The sequence below is a fragment of the Adelges cooleyi genome, unplaced genomic scaffold, assembly GCF_023614345.1.
Source record: "Adelges cooleyi isolate 19-005CV unplaced genomic scaffold, UGA_ACOO_1.1 ACOO_flye_CR_arks_rails_tigmint_CR_PRNA_9, whole genome shotgun sequence".
NCBI classification, from domain to species: Eukaryota; Metazoa; Arthropoda; class Insecta; order Hemiptera; family Adelgidae; genus Adelges; species Adelges cooleyi.
The window spans coordinates 11,304,991-11,319,585 of NW_026096579.1; the positions used below are offsets into that span (position 1 = coordinate 11,304,991).

General features: G+C 36.2%; 1 protein-coding gene across 3 annotated transcripts in view; it reads left to right on the forward strand.

The window, feature by feature from the left end:
- The window catches only part of LOC126847112 (syntaxin-binding protein 5), a 103,313-nt gene that overhangs the window by 67,410 nt on the left and 21,308 nt on the right, over nt 1-14,595 (forward strand). For 2 of the 3 annotated variants that reach the window (XM_050587168.1, XM_050587169.1), the window contains exons 5-13: nt 3,147-3,210; nt 5,395-5,602; nt 6,386-6,449; nt 6,796-6,950; nt 7,222-7,516; nt 8,491-8,737; nt 10,139-10,374; nt 10,967-11,159; nt 12,918-13,683. In XM_050587168.1, the coding sequence (XP_050443125.1) occupies nt 3,147-3,210; nt 5,395-5,602; nt 6,386-6,449; nt 6,796-6,950; nt 7,222-7,516; nt 8,491-8,737; nt 10,139-10,374; nt 10,967-11,159; nt 12,918-13,683 (2,228 nt within the window). The remainder of the gene's footprint in view (nt 1-3,146; nt 3,211-5,394; nt 5,603-6,385; nt 6,450-6,795; nt 6,951-7,221; nt 7,517-8,490; nt 8,738-10,138; nt 10,375-10,966; nt 11,160-12,917; nt 13,684-14,595) is intronic. The other variant, XM_050587170.1, reaches the window with a different exon arrangement.

Genomic DNA, 14,595 nt, shown 5'->3' on the forward strand with positions numbered 1-14,595 from the left:
ATTTGATGTTTGATAACAATTTATGGGCGCCCGCGTGCTAAGTACGTGTGTGCAATTCGAGATTACCTAAGTCTTTGTCGTTGTCGTCGCCCGCAAACCACCCGAGTCCGCTCGTTTCCGGTTCGCACACAACACGATGATTAAAAGTTTTCACCGCAGTGGTTTTTTCTACCGCAGTATGAAATGTGCAGTGTATGTTTTTTGATAGGCTAACCCGGCAGAGACGCAGTAATGGCCGTTGTAATGATGCTTAATTGAAATGTTCACATTAAAAAAAAAACTTGCTTCTCTTTTGTTACCAGTCGACTGCGCTCTGTTCCGTGGAAAATATCATATGACGTCACGTTTCCCAATTTCACGGTGGATGAAAGCGGGGCCATGTTTATAATTTATTTTCTTATTTTTCATAAATAATTTCCCGCTATTACCGTATAGCCCCCGTACCCGACGTCGGTGTCGTGCACATTTTGTCTCGTGTAAAGGCAGGACTAATTACTAACGATCCAAGACCGTGGAATTTAATATTGTGCTCGTCGTGCGACGTTCCCCCATTGAGCCGAACACCCGTAACGTTACAATGTAATTGAATATTTTGAGTACGACATCACCTGTATACGCGTACATTGTTAACACCGAAGACCTTTTTTTTTCGGAATTCGTTTTTTATGCCGCATCCCTCCCCTCTGCAGTACAGTTATTATTATAATGAATTTAACATTATAATGATGTATAAATGATATCTCGTGCCAGCTACCGTCAAACCTCCGGATATTGAGTTTACCGAGGCGCGCTGCTTAACAATATCATATATATTATCTAAGAAGTTTTGTACGCATCAAACACATTTTCCTGTACAATTTAATACGATCAGCAGTTTTTATCATTCAAGATGTCGTTGATGAGTGTTGCCAACAGAGTATTTTATCAGTAAGATGTTGATAGCGTACTGCCCAGACCTGGACTGGGAAGGTTCTAGTCTATTGTTCTAGGTCAGCATGAGTCACATAATATTGTGTACTTTAGAAAATCTACAGGTTAGACAAAATCCGTAATTAAATAATCCTACAACTTAAAATTTTTAAAATAGTATACGTATAAACAACTTTTTTTTAACTTAAAAATTAATTATATTTAAAATCGTTTTGGTTCAAAATTTTCAAAATTCTTGACATCCGGATATTACACAACTCTAAGGAGATATATAGCAATTTACCATTGCAAATTTGAATTACTCACAGGTGGGTCTATCTCCCATCCACGGCAAACTGTACTTGTAGCACAGTAAACATACTGGCCCAGCGCGAACCTGGAATTGTCTTTAGTTACTATCAAATCGCTAAGGGTTTTAAAATTTAAATACCTTCTATACATTACACGTGTAGTGGTACTAATAATAATTATATGATGCCGTTACCATGATTTTAATGTAAGAAAATATTGAAAGATTATTTAGTAGTTGTTATTAGGAGGTATATAGGCTATAGCTAATAATATTTGAGATTTAAGTTTAAATGTTATAAGTGAATAACAGTACAAATTATAGTAATAAAGAAGTCTACTAGCTAACATAGCTAGGCAAACGCTTTGGCAAGCGTTTTAAATACTCACCGGGACAGTAGACTTTTCAGAACGATACTCCAGCGAGAAATAATTAATACACTCTAATGGAAACTTCACCCTCGAGCACATGCTTAGCTGTATAATATCTACTAAAAAATACAATGGGTTAACGACATTTGATATGAAAAATCGTACGACTATTATATAGTTTTTTTATTTTAAATATAATAATAATATTTTATCTTATAGTTGAAAAATGTATGCAAAACATAAAGTCGTTGATGAACATCACCCCAAGCAATATCTGTCGTTGGCCATAATGTAAACTATCATAAATTAAATCTTGTTTGTGGTGTTGAAGTTTATCGTGAAATTATTTTTTATTCGTTCACCGAATGTCGGAAAATAATGCAAGGGTTTAAACTGTTAAAACACCATTTAGTTTGTTTGAAACTAACTGGCATGTTTAAACAGCAATCCGACCTTCCGATACGGGCATTATACAAGCCAATACATGTATTTATCCTATCTAGAGTATTTATTTACTTAAAGTTCGGGTTTTAATAGCAATAGACAAAGAGTGAGATCCATACTGAACTGAATCTTAGGATTTAATGTATGCGTGCAAACAGAGTGGCAGAATAAATTATGATCTAAAAAAAAATTGTGTAATATAATAATATGTTATATGTATATGTTTACCACCGACGTTAGTTTCCTGACTTTTATGGGTTTATTTACATCTGCTATGACGATTTATTCTAAACGATCGTCCAGAGTGAACCGTGTTAACCCAGCTTAAGATAATGTCAGTGATGTCTTTGAGTTGTACATTATAATTAAAGCTCAAGGGTCCGATACGAATAGCCTTAGTGTCTAACATGTGGTGCCAAGTACCTACTAAAATCCACAGGAAGAAGTCTGATTAAATGTTGTGGCGCTTAAGTAAGATTTCTACGAGAATCGCGATGCGAAATGATGCCGAGACAGTTTTCCTTTAAAGTGCGTCCGGATGGGTGTGTACGAAACGATGGCGATTAATACAGTCGTAGGATTTTGTAACAGCTGTTTTAAGGGGAAGGTGAAGAGATTCATATGACTGTGATTTGTGACGGTAGAAATGATAAACTGTTTTTCATACACGGCGGTGTCGCGTCGAGACATAAAGTATTTGTTAACAAAAAACCCTACCCTGCGCCTTAACGGTGTCCTGCCTACCGCCCGTCGTTGTCTATTCTTTACCATTAACGGTGACGGGATATTTTATTATTACCACTTTTTTTTTTGTACCTCGGTAATAATTTTCCTCGTTCATAATATTGGTATTAGACCCGAAAATGTAGGTATTCGCGAGGACCGGAAAACGAGGGCTGAGCATAATCCCATTATGTCCCGGATTTAAGTGCACCGGCAATAAATTTCGCGGCAGTCCGAATGTTTAAAATTAATTTCGATCCCGTGCCACCCCCCCCCCCACACATCTCATTGCTCTCCACCGATACTACAATAAGTTGTATACACCCGGGACTTCCCAGTTCAAGGTTGTGTTCGTTTAAGACTCATTTATTTTATTTGTGTTGTTTTAGGACCAGACCAACCCATCCCGGACCCATTGTGCACCTGAGCGATAATCCTGCGGATTCCAGCAAGGTAAATACCTAATGTTATAATATAGTTTAGTCTTAATTATAAAATTAACAGCACTAATTAGATCACCTATGGATCGTGCGATTATTAACTTCGGTATCCAAAATCGTAATCACTGTAATAATTGGCTCGGTGGCGAATGTCTAACAGCTCCGGGTATATTCCGGCGATAGACAGAGCTGCCGCACGGTTTTTAATGGGCTTTCAATAACAGACCTATTATAACTGTATAACTGTATAATAAGTATGCCACATTATTGTATTGTTCCGAATAAACCATTAATATGGTTCAGACAATGAGCACATAATGCGCCTTCCGAAAAATGTAGTGCATTTGACAGTCGGGTAAGATTAACGCTGTCATAGGACAACAGTATTCTCGACTTCGTTCCGAACCAAAATATCAGCATTTCATTTTGTTTTAATTTAAATAATACTTTACTCTTCCAGTTTATTTTGTTAAAAAAAGACCATGCCGACTTTTAAAATTATATTTTATACAATTTAACTCAAAAAGGCATGTAACGTTACAACTATGAAATACATAATATTATAATGTTTTGTTATTTTTGTTAAAAGTATACAAACACCACTATTTTTGTTCATTAAGTATGAAAAATAGGAGCAATGTTTTTTATTTATAAAAGAATAGTTTTTTTAAATAATAAATTGACAGTGGCAGCACGGTATTTCAAAGTAAGACACTTGTGATATTTTACTTTATGATGTATAACTAAGTATTTTTATGTGAATGTTAAAAGTTTTCGTGGATTAAAAAATTATCTCCAGTATAACTTGTCCAGTTGTTTGTACTAATTGAAAATTTAATCTTCAGAAATGTAAAGCTCTAGTCAGATGATGCATGGCTAATATCATACGCTCTGTAAGATTAGTATTTGCCCTTAGTGCAAACAATAAAAAATAATTGGATACATCTACAAGCATTGTATATTTCTTAGCTAATAGCTGGACTATAATTTCCAACTTTGGGGTATTTTTTTAGATAATCCACTAAATAATATCAGTCTTAACTAAAATAATACTAGACGCCGTGTCTCCATGAATGGGTGGAAGGTTTTTCTTTATTTAGCTTTTTTTTTTAGGGTAGTTTTTAGACTTAAGGTCTAAAAATTAGAATAATGCTAGATCTAGTGTGTAATTATAAAGTTTAAAAAATGTTATTGCCACTTTCAGTTCTAATACTGCTAAGACCTGTGACTTGCCCGACTATTATGCTCCATATTATTCTTCTCTTTGCCCCAACCTAACTGTGCTAACTCTAAATTATCGTTTTATTAATTATCTTAGCTATTTCGAGCACTAGTTTATGCTTAGTAAGTACACATAAACTCCCAAAAAGTTGTCAGAAACTATGAATCGTATTCGATCAAATTGAAAATATCATTCACAATTTTTGGTTTTGTTTTTGAACCAGGCTTTCCGTTTTAATCTGTCTAACGGAAAATGACTTACATTGTAACCGTAACAATGTATGTAAAATTATAATTATTTTAAATTTGACGCTTTAATAAAATTTAAGTATCACTAATGGGGACTTATTTATCAATTAATGTACTACAGTGTTATTGTACACATATTATATCTTCACATACACTTATTGTGCTATTAAACTTTACAGATTTTATATTCTTCTGAATATAAAAAAAAAGTTTGACACTTAGTTTTTTTTAAAATTCTTATTTACTGAGCGTATAAACGTTTGTGTAATCTGTTTCTTCAATTTATAACTATTTTATTATACGCAGTGAAATAAATTAAATTATTTTTATACAATTCGTTTAAGTAGGACGCTTTATAAATAAGTTTATCATAATCATGTTTTTTTATTATGCGTTTTATCCAAAATTGTTTTTAAAAAATGTGTACAATACCGTTATACAATTATCCATAAAAGCTTTAAACATAAAAGCTTAATATTAGTTGTGGGTCCGGCCAATGGGCGGATTATGTAATGAAATGAAAATACCATATTCTAAAATTATTATTTTGTCCAGTTGACTGTAGTATTTATTTGTGAATATTTTTTAGAACTTAGATGTGCATAATGTATCTGACACCAGGCAATTATTCTGGACCTAAAAACAGTACAACAATTAACAGCATTAGGATTTTGTCTAGATGCAAGTTTAAAAAAATAATTAAAAAAGTACAATTTATGTTTACTAGTTGCTGATTGGATTTGAAACCGGACTGATGGTGTTGTGGGACTTAAAGACTAAGAAACCGGAATGCCGCTGGCAGTGGGGCGACTCCTTGAAGTCCATTGATTGGCATTTTGAAGGGAAACAGTTCACGTGCAGCCACAGCGACGGAAGTTTGACGACTTGGAATGTCAAACCTTCATCGAAACCGGCAAACATAATATACCCCCACGGTGAATATTAATTAGGTTAATGTTTATATTGAGGGTTAATTTATATCGAACGGCTTATCCACATTGTTCAATCTGGATAGATGGGTTTTGATCAAATCCAGAGATTTCGGTGTTAAGAAAGGGATCAATGTTAATCGTTATTGATTAAATGTCGTTTCCGATGGGAATTAAGTTTTGTTAATTGATGCGATCCGATAGTTAATGGATCTTTTATTTGTCAAAAATACCAGCGTGATCCGAATGTATGATATCAAATATGGTACCAGTACTTATGTGTGATACCGCAGTCAAATTCAATTTTTAACAGTTACTTAGTACATTTATTGATTAATTAGTACATTTAAAGCCTACTTAAATGTGTTTTCATACAAATGACCCGTTTTAGTAATGTTTCCCAGGTAAATAACAATAATCATTTCTAAAGAATGGTTTTCTTTCGAGCTATTTTTATCAAAGATCCATCCTCGTTTCATAAATTTACGGCCACTGACCATTATAGTATAGTCTACTGCAATGAAGTCACGTTGACAATATTTTTTCATTTTATGTGTGTGTATGTATAGGTACCAATAGAGATTTATATTGGTTGTACAACGAAGTTAACGATTATTACGGCTAGGAAAAAATTGTTCCGATCGAATACTTCCCTAATTGATATAATGGGGGAATTTCCACTGCGGTCTGGTCTGAAACACACATTACATATTTTTCTCAACTGAATCATCCCAACCGAGACCAAAATTCTCTCGAGTTAATCTTGTTGTTTTATTTATTTTTTGTTAGCTAAAACCAAAACGGAAACTTGCAAACCCATACAGAAAGTTGAATGGAAATCTTCGAAATCCGGGTAAGTTCTCTAGAGGTTTGAGCAAACAATAATAATACCCTTCGGTAGGCGTTTCCTCGCCGTCTTCGTGTTCCGATAAAGTTAAAGTGCTGACTCTTACTCGATATTATTATCGGATTCCTCCTCCGTTCCTATAATAATAATAATAATAATATACAGTGTACGCATAGTGTATATTATATACACTATGCGTATAACAATTTATCCCTTACTTTTGATCGCATGTACGATAATAACATATATATATATATATGTATATAATATCTTTCTTAACGAAAATTATTCCTATACTACTATATTACTGTGTCGTTCTCGCGGTTTTCTATTTTATGCTTTTTATTGCCAGCGAGTCCTATTTAATATTTTCCGGAGGACTGACTGCCGATACCGCTGGCCGCGTGCCCAGCATAACTATCATGCACGGGAAAACGACTACTGTCCTCGAAATGGATCACAACATCGTCGATTTTGTTACGCTATGCGAAAGCCCTTACAACAGCGGTAAGTACACGGCCGTAATGGCGAACGGTTTTTTTTTTTTTTGTTGAGATTTTGCACCAACCAAACAGTCTAATACATAGTGTTGTAATTCGCACATTGCAGTACATGGCAATGAATCACTTGATCATTTTATCAGCTATCATCATATTATAATATTTCAGAGCCCAATGATTTTTCTAATTCCCTAACGGATTTTCCAATTGAGGTTTATAATAATAATTACAATTGGTATTGTTTTTTTTTTTTTTTTTTTTGGAAATGTGTTTTCTAGACGTGCAAGAGCCTTACGCCATAGCAGTGCTCATGCAAAACGATCTTGTGCTAGTCGACTTGCTCAGTCCCGGATACCCGTGCTTCGAAAACCCTCACCCCATGGACATACACGAGTCGCCAGTGTCTTGCGTGCATTACATAGCCGACTGTCCGTCCGACTTGATACCCGCGTTCTACTCGGTCGGATCGAGGTCAGCTTCCAAACGGACCGGCTACAGCGAGAACAAGTGGCCTATTGCTGGTGGCGAATGGAGCCCCACGTCGTGCAGCTATAATGAAATCATCCTGACCGGGTAAGTACTACTTGTGGGGTGGTTTTGGTCCATGAGACTTCCTCCTTTAAGAAAAAAATATCGCCTTAACTGAGAATGGTAATTAATTTAAGACTTTCCTATTGTAATCCCAATGAATGCGTTATTGACATAATATGCGCTGATGAAGGTTTTGACGAGCAGCTTTCGTGGGTAGTTATTTTATGCAAGTGCATTATCGATGAATATATGTTAAAGCCAATTCGCAAACAAAACTAATTTTAATTTGTAGACGTTATCGCCTATGTTTACTCATTCAAAAGCAGACGCATACTTGAGATTCTTAAAACTGATAGCATCATAATATGAATCGGGCCTTTCATTTATTTTCTTTTAATGTATCTTAATCACAAACGTAATCCGCGTAAAGCTCATTTCGGTTAATAAGATATAATAATACTATTTAGTGATTGAATCATAGAAAAGACACTAAAAAACACGAAGTGATTGACATATAATTAGTTAGGTAATTAAGTTTAAAAACTTCTATTTCCAAGAGCAACCCAAATTAAATTAAAACATTTTTCGTACTAAGTAACAAAAATTATAAGATATAATTATTAGTATAATTTGACATTAAGTGTTCTTAAAACCAATACAAATGTTTATGACCGCATTGATAAAATTAGAAAAACGTAATACTTTTTTACAAAATTTGACTTTTGTAGTTTTATGAAAATATGCATCATGCGGTTGTATTTGTAATTTTTTTTTTTATAATACTCGTTCTGATATTAATTTATTGAGAGCTTAATGTTAAAAGTAGATACCTACCTACATATATAGACTACAAGTTAATGTCACGATTACGTTTAATATAAATGTGTATTTATTCAATATGATGGCTTTTTAAAAAATTAACATAAAGTAGGGAATTTTGTAGAACCATCGAATTGTTTATGGACCCACTTATGAAGTATAATATAAGATGTGTCTTTTTTGTTTTGCTCCAACAGCCACACAGACGGCAGTGTTAGGTTTTGGGACGCTAGCGCTGGTAGTCTGCAAGTGCTGTACAAATTGAAAACCGCCAAGGTGTTCGAAAAGTCTCGTTCAAAATCTCCCGACGGAGCCGAAGATGATCAGTTTTCGGTGCAACTGCTGTCGTTTTGCCCGGAGAGCAGAAAATTGGCCGTGGCTGGTTCATCGTCGTACGTGGTGCTATTCAAGTTTCGTAAACTGGAGTCAACTTTTGAGACAACGGTAACATATTTTGTTTTGCTTGAAATAATATAAACGCCCACAGCACATTAACATACACAACTGCACTGTATTGATGCTTACTATACTAAACAAAAAACATTAGTTGTTAGTAGTAAACCAACTATGGACAATTTTCAATTTCGGCGAGTTTGAGGAGGATTAGTGAACAATACTAAAATATTATTTCAATAAAAACCGCCGTTGTTGGAGGTTAGCTTGAATTTCGCTCGATTTTTATTCCGACCCTAGAATATAGAATAATGATAAATCCGTAAGACATAATACGGAAGCGTGTAAATGTCTGTATTTCTTTGTTTGGAAATTTATATAAACAAATTAGCTCTACTTATATAATTGTCTGGTTGCAAACTGCGCTTCTCTTTTGGCTTCGATGCGGAACTGAGTAAGTGTTGTGTACAATGATGTGTTTTATTTTTTGTTTTTTTTTTGTGGCTGAGCGATACTTTTTAGACAGATTTCATCATGTAGCAAGTCTATAAATCAGAAAATGTTCCTAAAATGTACTTTACTATCGGTATACGCTGACAAACCATAAAAATATCAAAAATACATTCCCCGGAAGAAGTAATATTTTGGGATTTAAAGTCTGAAAATTAGACTGAAGGTAGATCTAGAGTGAGGCTATAACATACACCATTTTCTCAAAATCCGTACCCAGACTTTTTTATTTTTTGGATTAACCAAAATTCCACAAAAAGACGAAAATTATACTTTGACCATATTTCATTTCCAGGTTGCTATGTTTGAATGAATCAACAGTCAACAAGTAACAAAAATATATTTAATTATATTGATAATTACTATATATAGGTATTACAACAACAACAAATTATGATAGACAAATGACGAACTTATACCACCGTATTCACTCTTATACTAAAATAACAACTTTAAGCACATTATTGTCTTTACAATGATTATTATTAATATTTAATATTTGTACCATCTACAGATTCGCATCGAAGCTTCTTACTTGAGAGTGATTCGTCACTCTCGGCTATAATAATACCTGCAGCCCTCCTGTTAACGGATAAATCCATATTATGTGTCCTCTGCCCTAATTGATTTTCCACGGCAAAAATAAATCCATTTAGTTCCATTAGTCGCATCGGACGTCAGATCCGGTAGGAAAATTTGTTAATAGAAACAAATATTGAAACATACCGCTTTGTACAACCCGTTTAATTCAAAACAACAATCGGTCGTTTGGCATACGTTTAATACAAACTTTACAGATACGTTAGTTTCTACTTTTTTTTTTGTGTGGGTGTGGTAGAGAACGATCTTATCGATTGTAGATTGTCTAAGATATGTAACAAAAGCGATTGATAACGACGTATTACCACTAGAGGATACATCAAACATTTGGGAATTTTGCAGACGTTGGAAATACCGATATATACGGAGAGTCTAGACGAAGCAGCCGAAAGCTCACCAGAAGAGACGCCTTCAAAGCCAGCCACTACCGATGACAGCACCATTCCGGTCAAAGTGCGAACCGGTCCCCAGAAAAAGCCGCCCGGTTTCCAGGCTTGTCTGGCATGTGTCACCCCATCGGTGAACGGCGAACCGCCTGGCCAAATAACCGCACTAACAATTAACTCCTCGTACGGATTGTAAGTATGACTTCTGAAACGAACGAAAACCCTATCATTATTCATAATGTCTATATTTTTACACTCCCTGAAAGTGGTGGTCGCATTAAGCATCGAATAATTGTTTCACACGTAGGTATAACGAGGGCCATAACCACTTACGGTGTTATAGTTCAAAAATAAAAACTGTTTCATATAAAATGCTGTAGTCTGAAACGGTTATCTTCCTTCGACCGAGTGTGCGGTCAGCTTGAATCGTTGATTTTGTTGTTATTCGTTCCTTTTTTCAACTATTATTCGAGATGAATTAGCTCCTTTACTTTAGCAATCCCATTTGCAACGCGTTGAGAGACAGTTGCAACAGTCTCTTGTATGGGACGTCCCTCTTGGTCTTTTTGTGCTTGGTTTCCATTTTGTAACCTGTTAATAATTGGTACTTCGATCTCCACACTTGTTCAACTCCCCGACTTGCTATGCTTCATACAATTTTCTTTTGTCAAATGCTGAACATTTTCAAAACGAAACGTGACTTAGCTTCTTTTGTTCCCGTTTTATTTTTGTATCATGGTTTCAACAGAAATTTTGTTTTTGTTTCTGACCCACTCATTTGCAGGCTGGCCTACGGTCTAGACAACGGTATTGTGATAGTAGACTTTATACAAAAACATGTTCTCTTAAACATCAACACGGCTGAGCTGTACGGTAGTGCGGATCCAAACCAAAGGGCTCCCAGGTCGCCGAAAAGAACGACCGCTTTCAGCGAGACCAGTGACGGCGAACGATGCCGGTCTCCCAGCATTGATCAGGTAATACAAATATTTCAAACATATTTCTATATATCCTATAAATGAAATAATACATATTTTACCAATGATAATTGTTTACTTCGCACATACATATTTTTATACAAACATAAAAACTATCAAAAATATTAGCACACAAAAAAACCATCGATACATTTTTCCCCATTCCATACTAAGAATACAAAAAGGTCATCATAGCATTACAACTATTCTCATATTCTCTACCGTATACTCTATTAATTACTACAAAAATAACTCCTAATACATAATAGGCCGCGTACTTTTTTTGTAGATAATTTTCATTCGTCAGCTGTAAAACGGTTGCAAATACTGCAGTATTGGGTGGTTTTTTCCAAGCTATAAAAAGTTACTATATAATGCAATTACATAATTTGTCTACATGTCAATAGCGGAAACGGATCGAGAAATATTTCTTGTTTTCAGTAATATTTCTATAGACAATATCAGTCTTACGCCCTATTATAATTACTTATAGGCAGGGTCAATTTTTTTTTTTTTTTTTTATAATAAAAATTATGAATAATAATAATAATAATAATATTGATAATGAACACAACACACAGTCTTTTATTTTGTTATTGGTTTTAATTTTGTCGAATTTTTGTATTTTAATCCATCATCATTAGCGTCAAAACTGTCAATATTATGATTGAACATTTTCGATTATCCGCATACGACTATTAATTTTTAAATAAAAACAATTCGTTTGAGAGCGGTTACAGCGGTTATTACCTATATTATAATATACTTAATACACGATGACGAGACGCACTAAGATTATAACGATAAGAAATTTGTCGATACCAACCGCTTTTGATTAATACACGGGGGGTTATTATTATTTTTTTTTTCAAACGCTCTCTATTCGCGGGGTTGTCTATTCAGCTGATATACAGCGATACTGACAGCCGACAGTTTTTTAGTTAATCGTTTCACCCCGTTGTTTTGATTCGAGCGAAAAATGACGAGTCCCGCCCGACCAAACTGTAGAGCGAAAAGAAGATGCAATTGTTTGACAGGGACAAAAGTAATTTGCTTATCATATACTATGTTGTTGTGGCGAAAACGAACGCAACGTATCCATTCGAACGGAACGATACAACTTTTCGACTACAAAAACACTGTTACCCCGCAATATCCGGACAAATAATACTGGGACCGGGACGTTACAAACCGTTAATCTCTGACCGATTTGTCATTGGGTCTACGGCCGGTACGAATTGGGTTTAAAAACTTTATTATGTCCGGCTTGCTCGTCGTACCGTGAGTCTGTTACTGTGGATGATTAATAGACATATAAACCAGTATTTCTCTCTTGCTGTGTACTACATTACAGCGTATTTCTCAGAGCTTTGCGTTGTCGTTCGACTATAGGTTTATGATTTATTCACACAACATTCAAGACACTTTCGGTGACTACACATTTTTACCAGCAAGTTTTTAGGGCAGACTTTTACTTTATGACGACGCGACGACGTAACTGTATAGCTGTTGTCGTCGTGCTTTTTCGGTGCACTTTGGTGGCCGTTGTTTTTTTTATTTATCACATAACGTTATTATGCACAGCTTCGATAATTACAAAATATGTTACACCGACAACTGTCTGGCCAACTGGCGTGTGTACGATTTGCCATTGTAGTTTTAGCCAAGCGAAGGTTAGGTTACTTCTAATGACTGTCGCTCGGACCATCGCGTTGGCGTGGTCGGCGTTGCAGTCGCATGAACGTTGCGCGTTTCAAGGGTCTAGAAGACGAAGTGGACGAATTGGAAGAGTTGAGCAAACTGGCGCTGAGTCCGGTGGGCGTGTACTCGACTCAGGTATCGCCGAACCCGTCGGAATGTCCGGACGACGCCACTGAAAAGGCGGAAGAGGCGCTCGTGTTGATACCGGAACCCCAGGAACAACAGGCGGACTCGGAAGCGCCAGCGGAAGAACAACTGGCTGTGCCACCGGTCGCGTCCGGGGCGACCGCCGCGGCCAAGGCTAACGGCCGGCGGACCAGTCACTCGTGGCGGGGACTCAAGAAACAACTGAGCCGGGTCGATCTCAAGCTGAAGAACACGTTCACCGCGGCCTCGGCTCCCGCCAAAAAAGCGTCCACGTTTTACACGACCGAGCAGCAGGCGGACGCGACCGACGAACCCGGGCCCGGCGTGACCGCGGTACCGCAAATAATAACCGAGTCCGAGGTCCAAGAGATGTCGTCCCCCCGGGCTGACGGAACCGGACCGGAGCCCTCGGCCGAGTCGGCCACGGCCGCCACGGTGACCAGGCCGACGGAGCTGAAGCTGTTCGACCGGGACGGCAAGCCGATCAAACCGCCGAGACCGGTCAAAGAGCACCGGAAGCGGACGTCGCTCGACAAACAGGCGGGCGCGTGTGCCATCGCCACGGCGGCCAGGGACGCCCGTTTGCTGTCCGTGCCGAACATCAAGTACAGCCACAGGGATCTAAGACACAACCGGTCCAATAACCAAGCCTTCATCAACCTCCTTAGACGATTAAGTAAGTCAATGATAATAACAGTCAAAACCACACAATATAACAACGATGACATAATACACACCGCGGAGACGTCGATACTTGTTTTGTACTAAAAAAATAACAGGATAAGTTATTTTTTACGCTTACTAGTCGATTGACTAAGCTTCCTCATTAATATACTCGTTACACACACACACACACACACACACACACACACACATACATCACATAAACTCATCGTCGTCTCCCAAAATAATAACACTATTAAAGCATTGTTGCCAAACCGGACTACAACAAATGTACAAAATTATCCAATTAACAAAAGTAACGGACAGTGATAAATGTACACACACAAGAATATGATAAACATTATAATATATTATGCAATGTACTTTATCGAGGTGGAATACAGAGCCCTGCATGTATTTTTTTGTATTTTAACATAATATTATTATTCCATGTTGTTCTATATAGTATTATTGACCGTTATAATTATTTATTATCATAATAGCTGGGTGGTAAAAGTGCCTATATAATCATCAAACTAACACGCATAATTTCACATTTAATACTTTCATCATTTTATATATCGTCTATACTAATACATTGTTTATATCCACACACTTGTTTTATAAAACGTAAACATCTTTAAACAATAATATCATTTGTGAAATTCGTGTGCATCTTTCCGTTTTTCTATAAAAAAGTAATCCCAATATGAACTAGTTGATCCCATTGCATTACTAAAATTAATTGTTCATATTGATCGTTTTGAATCAAATTTAATTCAAACTTTCATTCGGATTTCGGTTTTCATTATTTCTAAATAATTAATGTTTTTTAAAAAAAGGGTTAGAGTAGATCGCTATGCGTTGTTTACAACTGCCACCATTCGAGTAAACCCGTTATTGTGCATATTTGTTTACGCTTAGT